Source organism: Ctenopharyngodon idella, chromosome 15, assembly GCF_019924925.1.
Source record: "Ctenopharyngodon idella isolate HZGC_01 chromosome 15, HZGC01, whole genome shotgun sequence".
Classification (NCBI taxonomy): domain Eukaryota; kingdom Metazoa; phylum Chordata; class Actinopteri; order Cypriniformes; family Xenocyprididae; genus Ctenopharyngodon; species Ctenopharyngodon idella.
The window spans coordinates 5,216,178-5,237,002 of record NC_067234.1 but is presented as its reverse complement, the minus strand read 5'-3'; the positions used below and the strand labels follow the sequence as shown (position 1 = coordinate 5,237,002).

Sequence of the window (20,825 nt, the reverse complement as noted above, 5' to 3'; positions counted from 1 at the left end):
TGATTGCCAGTGTGGGTACAAGAGATCATCCTGATCTGTACAATATAAACCTCAAGAACACTTATTTTTAGCTGTGGTAATGTGTTAGGTGCCACACAGACTCTGAATGCTCTTAGTTCAAAAATGTGTTTTGTTTTTTATTTTTTCCTCCAGTGGTTTTGTTTGAGAACAACACAACCACACTAACATTCATTCTCTTAAAGCTGAAAGGTTGAACTGTTCAGTAAAGTCTGTTACAATCATAGAAACATCTGTTAGAAGTTTAGATTTATTAATGTACTATTTATTAACCATATATTTATGATTATATTTGCAATATTTGCTGTCCAAAACAATCATTTGATATTTGGCAGTAGGAAGTACATACATATAAAGGAGTATGCATGTAGAAAGTCTATACTTAGTATACATAGGATGGTGTTGTGTATACAGGTGGCAGGTGAATTTGTGTCCAAAATTCCAAAATTCACAGTAACTCTCATGCACTGGATTTTATAAATGTGAAACAGAAATTTTACAATTTGCAGGAACATTTTTCTAACAAATTCTAACATAACCCTTGAAGATAATGATTGGGGTGAATTTTATGTTTACTTAAAGCTGTAGTCCATAATTTTTTTTGGTTAAAAATGATCCAAAATCAATTTTAAAACAAGTACATAACCAGCCAGTGTTCAAAACTATCTCCTTACCTTAGACCAATTCACAACGGTAAGATTTTATTAATGTTTTCTAATAATAGCGGTACTGGTGGGTTTCCGCTGGAAATTCGAGCTGTTTGTCTTTGAGTCATTAGAAGAAGGAGACCAAGTAGTAGGTGTAGGGGAATTTTACAGTTAAAGACCCAAAAGACCAGATATGATGAATGAAGACCCGGAGTCAGAGTTATAAATAAACTGTAGAAATTTTACTGAAGAATAGTTTGCAGTTTCATCAGCAGAAGCCAGCTTCAAGCCCACAAGGAGTGAGAAGGCCGTTCTGCGTACATTCACATTTCCACGGCAATTATACTATAACAGAGTCTACTGACTACGTCATTACCTCAGGTTAACTAACCGATTCTGATTGGCTAAGAAAAATAGACAAAATTAGTCATTTTCCAAGCATGGACTGATAGTCAGTAGCATATCTCCATCCATCAAGATGCTGACGCTCGGACCATGGATTTAGGCACAGGGTGAGCTGTGAGAGGTACAGACAATATTCATCATTATTCTCTAGTGTCTGAAGATGAAAAGGAAAATAAATGCTTTAACATACATTGAAGAAGTCACTCAAATAATTTAATATTTAGAAAGATAAATGTTGATTAATAACTTAATTATAAATCACTCAAAAGATATATATTGAAGTGGCAGTGGATTCCAGAATCCAACCCTTCATAGGCTATATGGCATGTGAGGATGCTGCTGATAGCGGATAGCCTTTTCTCACAGCAGCTGAAATAATTAAAAATCATTTTGATGGCGGATTGTAATCCAGAAAGGTCCAAATGACAATTATCACTGACAACTGGAGATTCACCTGTAGTCAAAAGCAAAAGACTTCGGACTGTGGAGTGGCTACAGAAATTGAAATCTACAGGTAACGCTAATACACACTAAATACACATAGTCACGCAATGCTGATGTTGTTAACATTAACAATTTGAGAACAAAGTATAACAATAATAATAATTTGCATGGTTTGATATGATCCGAGCTAAGTGATCATTAGATTTAATCACCATTGGCAGCGCAATTTATTGTAATGCTATTTTTTCTCAGTTGGTCAGAACAAAAGTGGCAGACATGTGTCTGTTCAGGTGTTCAGGTGACATTTTCCGGTAAAAATTCTTATTTTGGTCATACTTCCAAGACGTAGAATCTGAGATTCCGAAGTACAGTATCCACACCGATGTGGTGACTGACAGCAAACATTCGTTTAATCCGTGCTGAGGAGCCGTACCGATGCACAACCCACGTAAAGATGATAATTACGCAAATAACTGCAACTGCAGGTTTCAAACAGAGATGGCAACAAAGAGGCAAAACTTACTGACTGCAGCTTTAAGCCCGGCGTCGGCTTGGTGTGTTCCTGCCTTTAAAGGGGCTATATGTAGAATTCAGAAACACTTGTTATTAGCGACACCGGTGGGCATTAAGTGAACTGCAGCCAGCAACTTACTGCTCGTGCTCGCACTTGTGCACACGTAACCAGTGTTGGGGGTAATGCATTACAAGTAACTAGGGCTGCACGATTTATTGCACAATTAAAAAAGTAACACTGAAATCGCGATTAGACGATTTGGCTTAGTGCGATTATGAAATCGCAAAGGCTGCGTCAGTGAAGTGTGACTCCAAATGCTAATCTATCTGAAAGCACTGCGAGTTTGAGTCGCTTAATGTGCATTTGAAAAAGCAACACGTGTCAAACTTCTTTCCAGACATGAGAAGCATTTATTAACATCTTGTCCAACAAAAGACAACATTTAATTAGATGTTTTACTCTAAACTCACTTCATAACGACAGTTGAGCATCCTTCTATGAGATGATGTGGCTTCTTACACAGAATAAAGCAGTCGTGTGTTTATTAGTCATGTTTAATCAATCAAAGCATTTCAATCTTCTGTTTAGTCAGCTACAGCGATAGTATGATGCCCATAGGGATTTCCTGGAATGACATGTGTTAATTACTTCTGTGGCAGGACATATTTGGAGTTTCTGCACAAGAGCGCCCTCTGGCTTTCAGATGGAGAAACATTACTACTGAACATAGAGCCGTACAGCTCTGACAAGCTGCACATGGAATAATCATAGCCTTTGCCAAATCGCGTGCGGTTCAATTTGGATTAATTGTGCAGCCTTGCAAGTAATGCAAGTTACATAACAAACAAACAGCCCAGCCTAGATGAGAAAAAGTAACACAAAATAACGTAACACATTACTTTCCATAAAAAGTAACTAAGTAACACAATTAGTTACGCAATATAGGGAGTAACGCAATATTGTAATGCATTCATTTTAAAAGTAACTTTCCCCAACACTGCACGTAACATACAAGAGACTGCATGTGATTTAATATACTTACATCAAAGTTCTTTTTCTTTGCATAGAAGTAAAAAGAAGTTGGAAATACCTTTGTACAGATAGCCTACTGTTAATGATCATACAGATGTCGTCCATGCTGCTGAGAGTGATGTTTAGATGAAGTAAATATGTGCTGCGCACTTTCCTCAAAAACAAAATTAACACACAGCAAAAGACAGAGGTGAGAAAACAGCAGTTAAGAAAGCATCTGATGATAGTGATATGTATATGTTAGCGACAGCTCCACAATTCACCGGTATTATGTCGACAGATGAGGTTAGGAGAGACTGGCTGCATCCGAAACCACATACTCTCTTGAGTAGGTGCTTATTTTGAATAAGTAATTACTTCACCACCGCTAAGAAAGTATGTGTGTGCGTAGTACTACATTTGCCATGCTGTCATTATCATGTGCCTACCATCATCAGTTATATTATATAATACGTTCAAATAAGTATTATATAATATTATATTGAAGTGTGTGTGTGGGGGGGTCATTTAAAAAAATAAGGAAAACAATACCAGATGCTATTGCTTCAATGTATTGATCAATATGGTTATATATACAGTACCTGTCATCTAAAACAAAAGGTTTAATTTTTTTTGTATGATCACCTTTTACATGTTTTGCTATCTTCCGTGAGAAATAGGACAAGCTCAACTGAAGGGGCGGAGAAACCCCCTCACCTTAATCTACACCCTTCCTCTTTAGTCATTTCATTTACACGCTGGGTTCCCTCAAAACCACTTTAAAATCCACCCAGAGGTCAATTAAAAACTAAGAGGACGACTTAGACCCAACCTTTCTGATTTCGAAAGCAGATCTCGTCTGAAATATGCATGGAAACTGTACTAACTTTAGCATACCTGCAAATTCGGTCCGGTTCCAGGCGTCGGCTGTCGTGTATGGACTGGTTCTGGCTGTGGGTCTGCCCCTCAACACGTTTTCCCTATGGATCCTGTTGCGCAGTCACGGGCTCCGGTCATCCTGCGCCGTGCTCATGGTGAACCTCGCCGCATCTGACCTACTCCTCGCGCTCTCCCTGCCGCTGCGCGTCTACTTTTACGCGACGCACCAATGGCCGTTTGGAGTGGCCACATGCACCACTGCCATCATGCTGTTTCGAGTTAACATCAGGACAAGCTGTATCTTCATCACTTTAATCAGTGTGGACCGGTTTGTCGCCCTGGTCTTCCCTCTGCGCTCCCGGTGTCTGCGAACCTCCGCGTGCGCCTGCAAGTGCTGCGCGGCTGTGTGGATCCTCGTCACCATCATTTGCATTCGGGAGATTATAAAACTCCACAGCACCCTGAACAATATCTGTAACGTTACCAACCTACCGTGTTTTGAGTATCAAGGGGACGCCAAGGGCTCGACAATCATGGCAGTCGCACAGGCGACATTTATATTAATACTGCTGGTGATCAATATCGTCTCCACGGTCGTGGTCATAGTCGTGCTGAAGAAGCGTCCCAGCGCTGGCGCGGCCAAAGTGAACAACAAAATGAACGTGATACTGATTTTTGCAGTCAACATGTTGGTGTTTATTATATTTTTCCTCCCTTTTACATTACAACTCTTGACGTTCAAGGGGGAAAACGACAGCGAAATTTTACGAGCGCTCATCTGCCTGGCGAGTGTCAACTGCTGTCTGGACCCTCTCATCTACTATTTCTCCCTGGACTCGTTCTGGCAGGACAACAGTAAAAGACAAATGGATGTTGGCACGTATTCTCTCAGCAGGTCGAATGAAAGGGTCTTAAACTAGCTGAAAATAGTTAGGATACACAGTAGAGAGACTAGTACGGAGCCCCGAATGGGACATGGCGATGGGGAAAAATAGTTAGAGGAAAAAATATATTTCAGTGCTTTATCGTTCCCTCGAAAACCTTGCAAATGTATTGCTTTCTCCCGGAAAATTTGCGTTCGCTCTTAAGAGCTTTTCTCCCACATAATTTTATTTCCATCGCAAAAGTTTGGCCTGAGAGAGAGAAAAAACCTGTGGCCTCAGAACTTGGGTAAGATAGAAAGTATAAACATGGGTGTTAAAAACGTAGGGTATATAACACTTTGTGGGTGTCAGACATTAGTGTTGTGATTAATAACTACTGTGTTAATCTTTCAGAACACATGTGTGAACTTCACAATGCATTTCATACATCAAACCATCCTGAGAGGGTTAAAAACGTTGGTTGGATATTTCGTTTAAATCTCACCTAAATGTTCAAATACGTCCAAATAAGTGCTTTAAATATACCATACGCTATTGGATCTGTTTGGTTAGAATATACTGTGATTATACTATATTGCATAATAGTCTTTAATTGCATTATATTTTAACTGGCTTATTGAAATGTACTGTAATTTTAGTATTTTCTGGTGTGGAGCCTCATACTTAGCAGTATAACATATATGTGGCTTTCAGAATATCTTCAACAGAGAAAAGTTATATTTTTTGTGGCTCATGTATAAAACATGTTTTTAATTGTATTTATATTTATTTTTATAATGATGACTTGTGAACCACATTGAAGCTATGCTTTTTTCCACTTCCTGTTGTAGCCTAACAAGATGTGGCAATTCTGATTCAATGCAACCTCAGCGTTCTTAAAAGCAAAATATTTGGGCCAGTAAACACTTTAGAGTAGGGGTGTCAAACATACGGCCCAAAAAGGTGTCCAATCCGGCCCGGGGGATGATTTGAACAATAATTAAAACAAACAAACAAACAAACAGTTATGCATGGTCCACCGGCTATAAATCCGAACGGTTATTAGTTAATTTTGGCCAATATCTATTCTGGACTTGCAAACAAACTGCTTTGCAATCATTTCCCAAACTGTCATTTGAAAATATTACGAAGTCTGTAAACAGGACGTTAACACGGCCAGAAGAAAAATATAAATAAGAAGAAAAATATAAATCTTGAATTGGGTTTTTATATGAATGTAGCTTAAAAGGGAACTGTCTGCAGAAAAGTTTCGATCTCCGTATAAGTAGCCTATTTTATAATCGCAGCGATGCTTTGTGTATAGCGGTAACCAAGGAAACGCTATATCGCTGCTGTTGCATTTTCATTCAGTCCGTCTGCTATTTTTGTTTTGTGCAAGCGTCTTATGTAGCATAATTTCACTAAGCTATAAAGTCAGACCATGCTGTTTTTTTCTGTAAATCTTGAAATTATACAATCTAATTTAAATCAAAAACAACTGCTCATGCTCAAAATGCAGTGGTGCCTGTATACTAAATGGCTACACATATTTTTTTTGTTTAAAGCCAGTTTGGCCTGTTATAGAACAAATAACAAATAAATTTGCTTAAAGAAAAGAAAAGAAAAAAAAGGCAACCAGTATCAAATTTGCTCCAAAAAAACTGGGATTGGCCATAAAAAAAAAAAAAAAAAAAAAAAAAAAAAAAAAAAAATTGGTGCATCATTAATAAAAACATTGAATCAAATGGTAACACTTTACAATAAGGTTCATTAGTTAAACATTAGTTAATGTATATTAACTAACATGAACTAACCATAAACAATACATTTGTTACTGTATTTACTAATCTTCGTTAACATTAATGAAAATACAGTTATTCATTGTTTGTTCATGTTAGTTCACAGTGCATTAACTAATGTTAACAAGATATTAATAATGTATTAGTAAATGCTGAAATTAACATCAAAGATTAATAAATGCTGTATAAGTGCAGTTCATTATTAGTTCATGTTAACTGATGTTGTTAACTAATGAACCTTATTGTAAAGTTTTATCAATCAAACATTATTTTAAAAGTCTAATAAAGTCTTTTCGCAGTAAAAACAAATGCTGTTTTCAAAGAGTAGTGTGTGTTTTTTTTTTTCTTGCAAATTAATGTGTAGATTGTATGGTTAATATTAATGCAACCGTCAGCTTACTACGGTTTAAAAAAAAAAAAAAAAAAAAAATCGTCCCACACATGGTTACATTTTTTACCATCCGGCCCTCAACCTAAAATGAGTTTGATACCCCTACTTTAGAGGATCTTCTGTGTGCATCTGTTGGCAAAACTCATCCGTCACAACCACAAAAATGTAAATTTTGTCTGGGTTCCATCTAAATTTGGAAGGTACCATGAAGTCACCTGGGGATGCAGATGATCAGACTTAAACTTCAAACTTAAATATGATAATAGGAATATAGTTTCTTACGGTTTTAATGGTTTATAAATGTGTCTGTCATAAAACCTGCCATAATGTCTGATCTTAAATATGATACACATCTGCTTATGTTGTATATTTAATATATGTGATTTTAAAGAACTTCTTAGATTTGTTTATGTCTAGAATAATTATGTGAACAGTTTTAGGATTTTTTGTTTGTTCTATCATCTAAAAAGTCTTAAAATTGACGTCTTTACCACAGGGATTTCTCAATTAAAGTGTCTTTGATCATGTGAGCTAATTGTTGTCACATTAAATTAAAATTTAGCTGACAGACCTATATGTTTACATGTTTATAGTTATATAAAAATCTGTCAGTTGCCTTGCAAGTGTCATATTTTCAGGTTGAGTCATGTTTCTTCTCACCTTGTGCTAAAAAGCTAGACTAATACCATATAGCTTTCAATATGCCTGTGAATTAAACAGCAGTAGTGAATATTGTAAACAATTTTAACCTTAGATGGACTAATGCAAAATAGTGTGTTTTTGTTGTCTTATAGCTGCCACAAACTTAACAATCTTTTATAATCCTAATAAACCCATTTTGTGAAAGTCTTGAGCATTATTTAACTGTCAAGAATTTGTTCTGTAAACTGTGTTTAGATTTTGTAAACTAACACTGCTGATGCATAAAGCTGCAGGATTGGTGACTATGCCGTGTTTGGAAGTGGTCCTTTGCTCTTGGTGGCATATTTCATCAGCTATAAAATAACTTCGAAGAATCATTACATGCTTGGAAAAGGTTAAAGGCTGGAAACTGAGAACTGTTTTTTGTCAGTAGTATTTAGTTTACACACATTGGCCTTGCAGTGGTTAAAAAAACAAAACTGCATGTATTTTGCGGAAGAACATTGTTTTGGTTGTGCTTTGGCTCTGTGTGACTGTGCAGATGAATATGATTATCCTACTGCTCATAAGACATTCACTACTTTGCTTAAGAGATATAACCAGTTTAGATGGAAAGGATCTCAAGCTGACTAGCTGAAGACGTTACCGTAGCTTTACCCATTAATAGACACGGTACTTCCTTGAAAATAAATTCCGGCACAGCGCTACAACAACCATAATGAAATGACCCTTCACAATAGATAATGCTTTACAATGAACCCTGTTAGAGAGCTACATACGACAATTTATCTGTTCAGTAAAATAACTTGACTTTGCTTTTACAACATTTCAAATCCCTCAGTTCTCGTCATCTCTGAAAAGCCAAGCTTATGTTGGTTCTTGTTTTATTACGAGCTCTGTTGCGTTCTCTTTTTGCCAGCAGACTCTACTCTGTTCTGCATTTTTCTGAATATGTGATTCCCCACAGGTTGGAGATATTGACTCATTTTTTAAATTTTGTTAATTTTGAACAAAAGTTACATAGTGAAATAGTTCACACAAACATGACGATTTTGTTATTTACTCACCTTCATGTTCCAAACATGTTCCAAAAACGGTCCAATTTGTTAATAAATAAATCCTTTGAGCCAGTTCATTTTAATAAATCAGTTGATCCAATTCACAAATCAAACTGAATGATTTGTTCTCAAAGTGAACTGATTCAGTTCTAGAATCAGCTCACTGACTCAATTTTCCAGTTAACAGTGAATAATAATGACTTAAAATACTAAATTCATAGCTGAAGTTTTTTCTTCCCACAAATATATCACATGACTTCAAAAAATGTAGGCCATCATATTAACTATTTTTATGGTGCCTTTTGTCATTTTTGGAGCTTAGCAGCTAATATTAAATGGTTAATATTAACTATCATTGCATTCTTGTTCCACAGAAAGAAAGTTTGTTTCTGATTAAACTACTCATGAGTTGTCAGAGTATTATTATCCACTACATATGACTTACATTTAAAGAGTTAGTTCACCCAAAAATGAAATTTCTGTCATTAATTACTCACCGTCATGTCGTTCCAAACCCATAAGACCTTCATTCATCTTCAGAACACAAATTAAGATATTTCTGATGAAATCCAAGAGCTTTCTGACTCCTCCATAGACTGCAATTTAATTACCACTTTCAAGGCCCAGAAAGGTAGTAAAAACATTGTTAAAATAGTCACTACAGTTGTTCAAACTTAATGTTATGAAGCGACGAGAATACTTTTTGTGTGCAAAAACAAAACAAAAATAACAACTTTATTCAACAATTTCTTCCATGTCAGTCTCCTTCGTTGTTTATGTTGTAATCACAGTCCAGCGCTTCTGGGTTCTACGTCAGAACACTGACTCATTACAATATAACATTTGCTGTCTATGGAGGGGTCAGATACTTAATTTGATCTTAATTTGTGTTCCGAAGATGAACCGAAGGTCTTATGGGTGTGGAACGACATGAGGGTGAGCAATAAATGACAGATATTTCATTTTTGGGTGAACTAACCCTTTAAACAATCTTACCGTCTTATTTGTAACCTCTGACTGAGCCAAAAGCGGAAGGATAGGCGTACAGTAGATGACAGATGAACTTTTGAGAGGAAGTTTGAACAAGATCAAAGATTATCTAACGCAAGGGCACATGAAGTTGCAAGATAATTTCGAAGGCTGACATGAGAATAATGGTTCACAGTAGCAGAAATCTCACACACAAATTTCATTTCCTCATTCTTACTATTGTTCGAAGTTTCCCTGCTGATTTCACATCAAAATGGTCTACATATAATGTATTCTGCATGCTGTTTGCGACCAAGATATCTTTACAGAGGATGTGAAACAAGCAGTTATGCAACATAAACTGCAATTTTTGTAATTGTGAAAACATAAAAACCCTGTGTTTGCTTATGCTGTCAATGGTTTGTACCAGAAAGTACAAAAAAGATGCTCAGTGACTTGGGTAGGTTTATTGGTTTATTTACATGTTTGCTTCACCCAACTAAACCAGTTTTTTTTAACTTCAACACAAACACATAAACATGAAGAGCTTCATAGATTGTATACATTAGTCCAGGGCATGAATCTGGCCTAAGGCTTCACTCATATGATAAGAAAATACTCAAACAATGCACATGTTCTCTTCAAAAGCATGCAGAGAGAAAGAAGAAAAGAGGAAGTGGCGCAGGAAGCGTGTTGTAGAAGCACTAAAGTGGCATACAGCGAGTACTGGATATTGAGATACATAGTAAACAAACACATGTGATAAATGTAATGATGGCTGTGATTTTTCATCAGACGCTTTAACTCGCACTAGGATCAGTTAGGATATCCATGAGTAGCGATGCACCGAAAGAAAAGTACTCACGGGCTCTGCGCAAGCACTTGAAAACTTGCGTTGTAATAATGTGCCTTTGACCAAGATGGCAATCGATAGTTTTAAATTTACTGTACAACTAGAAAATGTACAGCCATTTTTACCACAAAATGCTTTGATAGACTTCAGTGAGTTTGTTGTGCTTATCAATCGTACACAGAAAGCTGTAAATGGGGCATCTTTCCAATTACATATGATCTTATGTCATTTACACTGAACAAAAATGAATTTCTAGTGTCTAGTTTTTCAGTACAAATATCTGAAGATTCTTAAATCAAGATATATTTACTTAAGAAGCAAATTGACTAAGATATTAAGTCTTGCTTTCTGAAAAAATTATCAAAATGAAGCAAGTTTGTTTGAAATAAGAAAAAACATCTGTTAATGGGGTCAGAAAAAAAAGTTACATTTAAAAGGAAAACAATATTATTATTCTTACCCCAATCACGGATATACTTTCTTGTTTTATGCATTAACTCGCTTATTTTATTTATTTATTTATTTTTTCAGAAAATAAAACAATATCTTCTCAAGAAAATGTATTGATTTCTTAGATATTTATAGATATTTATGATAGAAAACAAGACAAAAATGCTAAGTAAGAAAATCATTTTGCGGTGTACATTAAGCTACATTAATGGAATTGAGTTCAAGGACTGAATGTTAACATTTTTGCCCAGTTTTCTCATTATTTTATGGCATTTTGGCCAAAATTTCGATGCATCTCTATCCATGACTGAGCAGAATGGATCTAAAAACACACAAATATATAAGAGAGCAAAGATGGAGCACAAACAGCCAGTCACACGCAGGTACAAGCATGCAGGCATTGTGCAGCTTAATGCCCATGTAATCTTCTCATTTTAAGACTTCAGATGCTACTGTTACATTTTTAAATGCATCAATTTGAAAATGCTTATTATTATTGCAAATATGCAGATTGTTCAGACAGGAACATTTGTAATGAATTACTAGAGAGAAGTACAAAAAGAGAGAGCGAAATGGGATTTAAAGACATGTGGGAGCAGAGGTAAAGAGTGTAATTTTCAAAGGGGTGTGGCTACCGAGAACAACGCATGTGATCTCATCAGAAATGGGCGGGGCAACGAGACAATCAGCCTATGGAGTCTCACAAATCACTGTCTCCACCACGAACGTGTTCTCGAAGTGGCGGATTCGGTGACAGTTCTGCGCATCACGCTTGGTGATACCTAAAGGGAAAAATACGAAAATAATGTAAACAAAAAATACTAAGAATTACTTGCATTAAGAAATATTTTACATACACTATTATTTAGCGTATGGATTAGTATCCCAGCTAACAAAAGTATGTTCTAAGAAGATTTTGCTGATGTTCCTTTTAAGTTATGAAAACGTTATTAGGGGTTCAAGCACGTAGCCTGTATTGGCTGTAAATGGTCTTTTACATCTATGATCTAAGTGGTTACATGCTTGCTAAATAAAACATAATACCTTTTTACGCATGCGCTTAAAGCCTTTAAAGGACTTGAACCCCGATAACTGCTGCTCGCAGCTATATTTTCTGAACGTCCAGTTTTTAATTTTTTTTTTGGTTATGCAAATGTTAAGAGAACATTTTGCTAATTTTATGGGAATTAATTTAGAATATTCTCTAAATGTTCTGAAAATGTTGGATGACCATATCATAAAAAAATTAAATAACATTTTTGTGCTAATATTTTGAGAACATTATTAAAGACCAGATAACTCTGACCGAACGTTCTATTAACGTTACTAGAACGTTTGTTTATAACTTTGAGAGAACCTTGCAAGAACGTTAGCGACATTCCCTGTTAGCTGGGATACTGTGTACAAGAACTGTATAATACATTATATAAGCACATAAAATCTAAAATATGGGGTACAGAAGTATGTAACAATAGGAACTAACAATTGAATATTAATGGATCATAATTGCTTGATCTGTTCTAATGCAGGTGGCCTGCTTCCATGAAATCATCCCAGTTTCACCAAAGTTTGTGGTTGTCATGGATAATATCATATTATACTCTCACAAAAAAGCCTTGGATCTTCAGGAATCATGGAGAAATAGACTGCTTAATACAGGAAGCCATACCGTGGGTGTTACTTAATTGTTCCGCTAATTAGCTGCAATGAGCTATTAAGCTGGATGTCAATCAGATTTGCATGGCAGCTGTGAAGCCACACTGGAGCACAGTTTCCTCCCACCAAGAAGATTATGCCGTAAGTTGGCATTGCCAAATTGGACTCGTAGCTCAGTATTGGCAAATTTAGTAGATTTATACCTATTTATAACAATGAAAATATTTTAGTTGATATTTAATTTTTGGGTCAACTATACCTTTACATATTATGTAAAATCAATGTTTATCTCATTTCAGAGTGATGTGATTTTCTCTAGATGTCATCATTAGAAACGACATTGACTAACCATATCAGTCGACCACTACTATTAACTAGGGGTGTAACAATACACAAAAATGATGGTTCAGTACGTACCTCAGTTTTGGTATGTGTTAAGTACAGCAGGGGGGATAAAACTAAACATAAAATTGCTTCTTTTTTATTAAACAGTGGTTAATTGACCTATTCGTTTGATATTTCCAAACAGCACAGCAGTAATGAACTTCTTTACTCGCAAGATTGACAATATTAGACTGAAAATTATAACCATGCAACCATCTACTACAGTATCGCGTCAGACAGTGAGTTGTAGTATCCCTGCGAAAAAATTCCATTCATTCACTACTATAGGAGAGGAAGAATTGTCTAAACTCGTTAAATCATGAAAATCAACAACATGTATGTTAGACCCTATACCGACTAAGCTATTGAAAGAGATTCCAGAGGTCATATATCCTCTTCTTAATATCGTTAATTAATCTTTATCGCTAGGATACGTACCAAAAACTTTTAAGCTGGCTATTATTAAACCTCTTATTAAAAAAACACAACTTGATCCTAGAGAATTAGTCAGTTACAGGCCAATCTCGAATCTACCTTTTGTGTCAAAAATACTAGAAAAGGCAGTATCATTGCAACTATATTCGTTTTTAGAAAGTATCTGTGAGGATTTCCAATCAGGATTTAGACTGTACCATACTACTGAGACTGCTCTCATTAGAGTTACAAATAATTTTCTCTTATCATCAGATCGTGGTTGTATCTCTCTATTAGTGTTACTGGATCTTAGTGCTGCATTCGACACTATCGATCACAAGATTCTTTTAAATAGACTGGAAAATTATGTTGGCATTAGTAGAATTGCATTGACATTGTTCAAATCATACTTATCTGACCGTTATCAGTTTGTAATAGTAAATGAAGAGATGTCATATCGATCATAAGTTCAATATGGAGTACCGCAAGGCTCAGTACTAGGACCGTTACTGTTCACTCTGTACATGCTACCCTTGGGAGATATCATTAGGAAGCATGGTGTTAGCTTTCACTGTTACGCTGATGATACACAGCTCTATATTTCTTTGCACCATGACGAAACTTACTAATTCACTAAATTAACAGAATGCATAGCTGATATAAAAAATTGGATGACCAGTAAAGAAAAAACAGAGATTCTAATTATTGGACCAAAAACCTCTGCACGTAATAACCTAGAATACTGTCTAACACTTGATGGCTGCTCTGTTAAGTCTTCATCATCAGTTAGGAACCTGGGTGTGCTCTTTGATACCAATCTTTCATTTGAAAGCCATGTTTCTAGCATCTGTAAAACCGCATTCTTCCATCTTAAAAATATATCTAAACTATGACATATGCTCTCAGTGACAAATGCGGAACAGTTAGTTCATGCGTTCATGACCTCAAGGCTAGATTACTGTAACACTCTACTGGGTGGTTGCCCTGCTCACTTGATAAACAAACTACAGCTGGTCCAAAACACAGCAGCTAGAGTTCTTACTAGAACCAGGAAGTATGACCATATTAGCCCGGTTCTGTCAACACTGCATTGGCTCCCTAATTAACATCGTATAGATTTTAAAATCTTGCTAATCACTTACAAAGTACTAAATGGTATAGCTCCCCATTATCTGAGCGAGCTCTTAACGCATTATAGTCCTTCCCGTCTATTGTGATCTCAGAATTCAGGCCAACTAATAATACCTAGAATATCAAAATCAACCACAGGCGGTAGATCCTTCTCCTATTTGGCACCTAAACTCTGGAACAATCTTCCTAGCATTGTTCGGGAAGCAGACACACTCTTGTCAGTTTAAATCTAGACTAAAAACGCATCTCTTTAACCTGGCATACACATAACACATTATCAATTTATGTTTTTAAATTCGTTAAAGGATTATTAGGCTGCATAAATTACAGTAGGTGAGCCGGAACGGGAACACTTCCTATAACACCAGATGTACTCATTACTTTGGAAGAAGAATGGCATCTATGCTAATACTGGTCTCTCTGTTTATCCCGAGGTTTACCGTAGTCAGTCGGATCCGGGCCGTATCCAGGTGAGATTGAGGACCTGCGCCTTGACATGACCACAACGCAGCCCTGAAGTGTCAGCAGAGATTGTGTCAACTAGATCATTCCCTGTGAAGACCTCACCGACATGACAGCCAGTGGCAGAGATTCCCAACAAACCGTCCCATACCGGCGTGATGAATACGATCTTCAACTACATGGAACTGGATTAAATATTTTGACTCTTGCAATCCCAATCGGGTTTATGATCTGTAAAGCTTCCTGAATCATAATCATGCACTGTTGACTGTTAGCCAGACGTGAACTGGCCCCCCAACTGAGCCTGGTTTCTCCCAAGGTTTTTTTCTCCATTTTTATCACCTGTTTGTCACCTGATGTCACCTGTTGGAGTTTGGGTCCCTTGCCACTGTCGCCTTTGGCTTGCTTAGTTGGGGACACTTGATATTCAACAATGTTTTTGATCTGCCTGCATTGACACCTTTGTATGAGAACTACATTAATAACTATTGAGTTTTACAATGGAATGAATCAATACTGAATTACAATATATTTATTTTTTAATTGAATTTTCAATATACTCAATACTAAATTTACATATATTTAGTGAAATGAACTTCCCTCTAGAGTTAATTTCTCTAGTGAACTAACATGCTGTGGACACTATGTGACTTGCCTGAGGTAAATGTAATGCTATGTGAGATATTATTCTCAAGCTGTTTTATTGATGACTTTCTTTGGTGAAATACTGGTTGAGAGATTATACGTAAACATAGGGTGCTTCTCAGTATCCCTCCTCGTTTCCTCGGTCCTCTATCCTGAAATGAGAAGCACCCATATCTATGCATAGATGCATCGGCTGTCCTTCTTCTTCTGTGCTTTTTCCTGTTGTGGCAGTTAGCAAACAGCATTACCGCAAGCGCCCCCTTCTGGATTGGAGTGTGAATCACCTGTGACTGACAGTATTTGTTGTCTGACTGTATGCACCGAACCGTGACGTCCATACCATGACGGTTTAGAACAAGTACATGTACCATTACACCCCTACTATTAACACTTAAGAAAAAAGACAAAAATTTGTCAACTTACGACGGCGAGAGGTGCGGCGACGGAGCCTGTATGTGTCTTTACCGTTACACAGACGGTAAATAAAGCGGCCCAGCTGATGCATATTATTAACACGTCCAGTCACGACCATCTCTTCCTGGACAATGTATGTCTGGGGGAGGTAAGTCCCCTTCTACAAAAAGACAGAAAGGCAACATCATCAAGTAGATATAATTCACAATTCAAAACTGCCATTATACACAAACAATACAAGTACCTTGACGTTGATGAGCAGTTCCCAGAGGTTACGTGGTGGCATTACTACACTGGTATTGAGCTCGATGACATAACACTTGTCTAAGGCAATGTCATGGTAGGCCGTCAGACCCTAAAAACCCAAAACACATTGACAAAATTCAGATAATAGTCACTTCAATCACCTTTATTTATTTAGCACTTTATACAATACATATTGTTTCAATGCAGCTTTACAGTGATAACAGAAAAATAATGATTCAATGATGCAAACAGAGTTCAAGTCAACAATAATGTGAAAACATGCTCCGTAAATGCAAGTGTGCATAATGGAAACTCATGTGTCATTTGTAACTGTGAAAATTTGTGAGGTGTTTTGAAATGTGTTACTCTGTGGAAATCGTGAATGATGTCAGCAGGGTCTGTGTTGCTGAAGTCGGGCACAGGCACGCTGATTTGCTCATAGTTTTCCTTCAGGTAGATCCCCACGTTCTCCTCCAGCTCTTGAGACCCTCGCAGTGGAGCAGCCACCGAGTCCTCATACACAACACGGCAGTGGAACCGACTTTGATCCGGAACCTGAATCGCCATCATATAAAATACATGATTTAAAATTCTATTTTATATCTTTTAACACAAGAACATAAGATAACAATATTTCTATTGTTTTTCTATCTATCTTGATCCCTTAAATCCACAAATCGATCATTACTATGCACCACTTTAACCGGGTAACGCGAGTTACATAATCGGATTACTTTTTTCAAGTGACTAGTAAGGTAACGCACTACTTTTAAATTTACAACAAAATTTAAATTTACAGCCCAGCCCAGATCAGAAAAAGTAACGCAAAAGTAACGTAACACATTATTTTCCATAAAAAGTAAATAAGTAACGCAATTAATTACTTTTTTAGGGAGTAACGCAATTTTGTAATGCATTACTTTTAAAAGTAACATTCCCCAACAGCTGTATCTATCACTCCGCGTACAAGTTTGCACGTTCCAGAAATCTTTCTACAGGTTATATCGATATCATTACACCAGTAGGTGGCAACAAACTGTATTTTATGAGTGAGTGATTAGAGAGCAGAAGGATCCATATGCTTTTGAAACGCTCTCGAAGTACTTTATGTCATACACCGATTGGTCTGTGCAGAGCCGCTTCAGACCTATTCGCTCAAATGATTCACAATACAGATGAATTAAAGCAGCAAATCAGAAAGATTGTGTTCGAAATTGCCCCCATTCCCTTTAAATAGGGCACTATTTGAGGGAACATCCATTTGTAGTGGTGTCCGAAACCATAGTGGATGTTATCGAGTGCACTCATTCAATCCCACAATGCACCGCAATAACAAGTGTACAACCGATGTATGCTCAACAGCTAGAGAACACCCATAATGCACTGTGACAGTCGGGCGTCGAACGAATTCCCGCGTCTGACCTGAAGATGGCGCCCGCAGCTGAATCATCCATCCATCCATTTTTCAAATCGCTGGTCCAATGTGGGTACCACTTAATATCATACAGGTATAAATTCATTTTTATTTGATTATTAAATTGTTTAATTAAGGTTTATACATAGTTTCCATGACAGAGTTCAAGTTTTAATTTCTACTGGAGCTGCCAGTTTGCTAAGTTTCAAATGATTATTAAACAACAAGCACAAACTATACAAGAGCAGCACCTCTTCCAGTGCACTCAGTGTCCAAACTTGTTTTCATTCAATTCCTCAAGTGAACTATATTAGTGGAGTAATGCAGGGAATAGTGAATAAGAGTATAGTGGATGATTTCGGACACACCCAAGGTGTGTTGGACTTGAAGCGGCACTGCACAGACCGATCGGCGTATGACATTAAAGTACTGCAAGAGCGGTTAGAGATTAGATGGATCCGTATGCTTTTGAAACGCTCTTGCGGTACTTTGATGCCATATACCGATTAGTCTTCACAGCGCCTCTTCAAGTTGAACACACCTAATAACACCAGAACATAACGCATAAACTCTGGGACAAAAATAAGCTTACTGGAAGCTTACTTCCACTTATTTAATTATATAACAGTTATTTTGAGTTTATTCCACTTAATTGTGTGCTACCTGTGGAATGATGTAGTAACGGTAGATATATATTGAAGCATATATCAAACTGCAGGTGAAGACAATCAGTGCAGTTGTCAGACAGCAAAGTCCACTCAGAGAGGAGCGTTTCCGTCCGACAGGCAAGACCAGCTCCTCTTCCACCTACAAATACAGAAACATTTTGTTTTTATTTCCCTTAAATAAAGCATATTATAATTACTACACCCTAATTTTGAATGAAGACATTAATTAGCCCCGATTATAAAGTTGTTTTCATCATGAGCTCCTCCCACGGGTCTCCACAAAGTAGATCATTTCAGGTTGTAGCCTACTCTCTTTGCAGGGACATCACGGTCCTCAAAACCCGATCACACACTACAGTAATGAATTCATCATGTCCTCAAAATACCGTGCCACTTTCATTACGATCACCCACATGCTGGGAGACGTGCTACAGTTGGCACTACATTCACTTGTGTCATGTGCAGAAAAGAATGGATTATTCAGTGCTCTCGTACTACAGTAGGAAATTATTAGATGTGAGATGCTGATAGGCAATGACTAATAACGCCCTCAGTCTTGCAACCCATCTGCCAACCGCATAGCACAGGGCCTGAAATGGCCTCGTTCTTAACTTACACACGCATGTTTGGTTTATAATCATGACAGAGACTTCCTTTTGACGTATAGGCCTGTTGGTTTTATATTAAGATAATGTGATTTATAATATTTGAAATACACCAACCCAACACTTAACCCATACAGACACTTTTTTTTTGTAAAAAAAATTATATTAAAGTGAAGTGTGTGTTTTTTTCTCATGTTATATTTTTCAGCTCTGGCTCCTCAGATCCCATAGCTTTATGGGATAGCAAAGAGTCCACTAACTGCACACTTCAGTTTCTCTGGATATTGCCCAGCTAACAAAAATATGCTCAAAGAATGTTTTGCTAACATTATGGAACTATTATTCCTGAATGTTCTCTGGATGTTTAAAACGTAGATTTTTTTCAAATGTTTTAAATACGCATTTTTTTTTTTTTTTTTTTTGGTTATTTGAATGTTAGAGAAAACATTAAGGGAAAGTTCCATCTTATTTTGAAAACATTATGGGAACATTACTTTAAATGTTAACGTTTAAAAAAACATTAGATGAACATCCAATTAAAACCTTCCAGAAAAAACAATGTATAAAAATATTTTTTTGTGCTAACATTTTGAGAACATTATTAAAGATATTAAATTAACATTCCTTGTTAACTGGGTGTTCGCCTACTGTTTCATGAATACTGCATATTCATATTTGACATGATTTTTGCATATTACATATTAGGGAAGTATCTGACAAAGGGCTCATAAATTACATACTTCATCTTTAAGTTGTTTTCATCGTGGGGAGTTCATTTGGCCCATAAAGCCAGCAAACACATACACTCACCCCTTTTAGTAAAGGAACGATATTAAACAGCTAAAGCTCTCCAAAGTCCTTTCTCCTCACCGTAGCCATCTGCCATTTTGTCTCTGTTGGATATGTGTGTATATGTGTGTGTGTGTGTTGCATAGACACATAAACCTGTGCTGCACTATGTCAAATTTTATCCACTGTCATTATAAGCTCTTAAGAATAAAGGCCATACACATTACACATACATACATTACAGTTAATATCTTTTAAAATGCAGGGGCAAGATGTTTTAAGCTCTTTTATAATCGAGATGTTTACCCCATCACTTTATTAAATTATTAAAGAAGAGCAATTTGATGAACATATCACAATAATGCACACATATGGAGTGCACAAGGAAATAAAGTGCACATTTTATGGCAGAGATGAATATGATGCATGTTGCATGATGTGATGTTATTGGTGCAGGTGCTGCAGCATCCATGTCCTCTTGTTATGAAACCAAAGGGCAACAATATTTATATGCAAATCAGCTACGAATACATACACACGCGTTCGTGGAGCATTATCAATAGATCATATTACTCCAAATGACGTGATTGATTGTTTACCATAAATGTTCTTTCCTTTCCGGCTTTTGGTTCGTTGGAACCGCTGCTTTCCGTGACATTTCAGATTAAGCACACGAAAAGCGAAACTTACGTGAGGATGCGGTATGAATATTTGAGTTTTATCTCCATCACCCTCCTCTTTCTCGGCTTTTTGTCCTGTGATGGGCTGAAAGCTTATCTTCACCATGTTGAAGAGAGAAAACGCTGTTTTTAGCGTGCACGCGGATCCTTTATCCCCTGGCTTTTTGACACAATATTTGCCGTTTGTTATAATAGACCGGAAGAACCTATTTTTATTTATTTATATATTTCTCTATATAAAAAAAAAATCGTTCTTAAAGTCACAGTGCTAGCGACACTGGTGATGATGCGCGCGACCCAGAAGGAGCAAGCGCGCACACGTTTTGTGTACATCATATGTCTGTATACGAATATTGTTTTTTAAAAATATATAG

At 36.7% G+C, this 20,825-nt stretch overlaps 2 protein-coding genes and 1 long non-coding RNA gene across 3 annotated transcripts; 2 read left to right on the top strand and 1 right to left on the bottom strand.

Annotated features, from left to right (window-relative positions):
* The first annotated feature begins 769 nt into the window (after nucleotides 1–769).
* On the top strand, nucleotides 770–15,670 carry LOC127495542 (uncharacterized). The gene is made up of 2 exons (XR_007925139.1): nucleotides 770–1,191; nucleotides 14,963–15,670. It is a non-coding gene; the product is annotated as an uncharacterized LOC127495542 (long non-coding RNA).
* Nucleotides 3,546–7,817, top strand: lpar5b (lysophosphatidic acid receptor 5b). The gene has a single exon (XM_051862464.1). The coding sequence runs from the start codon at nucleotides 3,906–3,908 to the stop codon at nucleotides 4,836–4,838; it is 933 nt and encodes a 310-aa protein (XP_051718424.1). The 5' UTR covers nucleotides 3,546–3,905; the 3' UTR covers nucleotides 4,839–7,817.
* itm2ca (integral membrane protein 2Ca) lies at nucleotides 10,102–20,757 on the bottom strand. The gene is made up of 6 exons (XM_051862465.1): nucleotides 20,462–20,757; nucleotides 18,373–18,516; nucleotides 16,662–16,850; nucleotides 16,294–16,404; nucleotides 16,059–16,209; nucleotides 10,102–11,725 (listed from the first exon to the last, which is right to left on the bottom strand). The coding sequence occupies exons 1-6, from the start codon at nucleotides 20,555–20,557 to the stop codon at nucleotides 11,634–11,636; spliced, it is 783 nt and encodes a 260-aa protein (XP_051718425.1). The 5' UTR covers nucleotides 20,558–20,757; the 3' UTR covers nucleotides 10,102–11,633.
* Nucleotides 20,758–20,825: the final 68 nt, after the last annotated feature.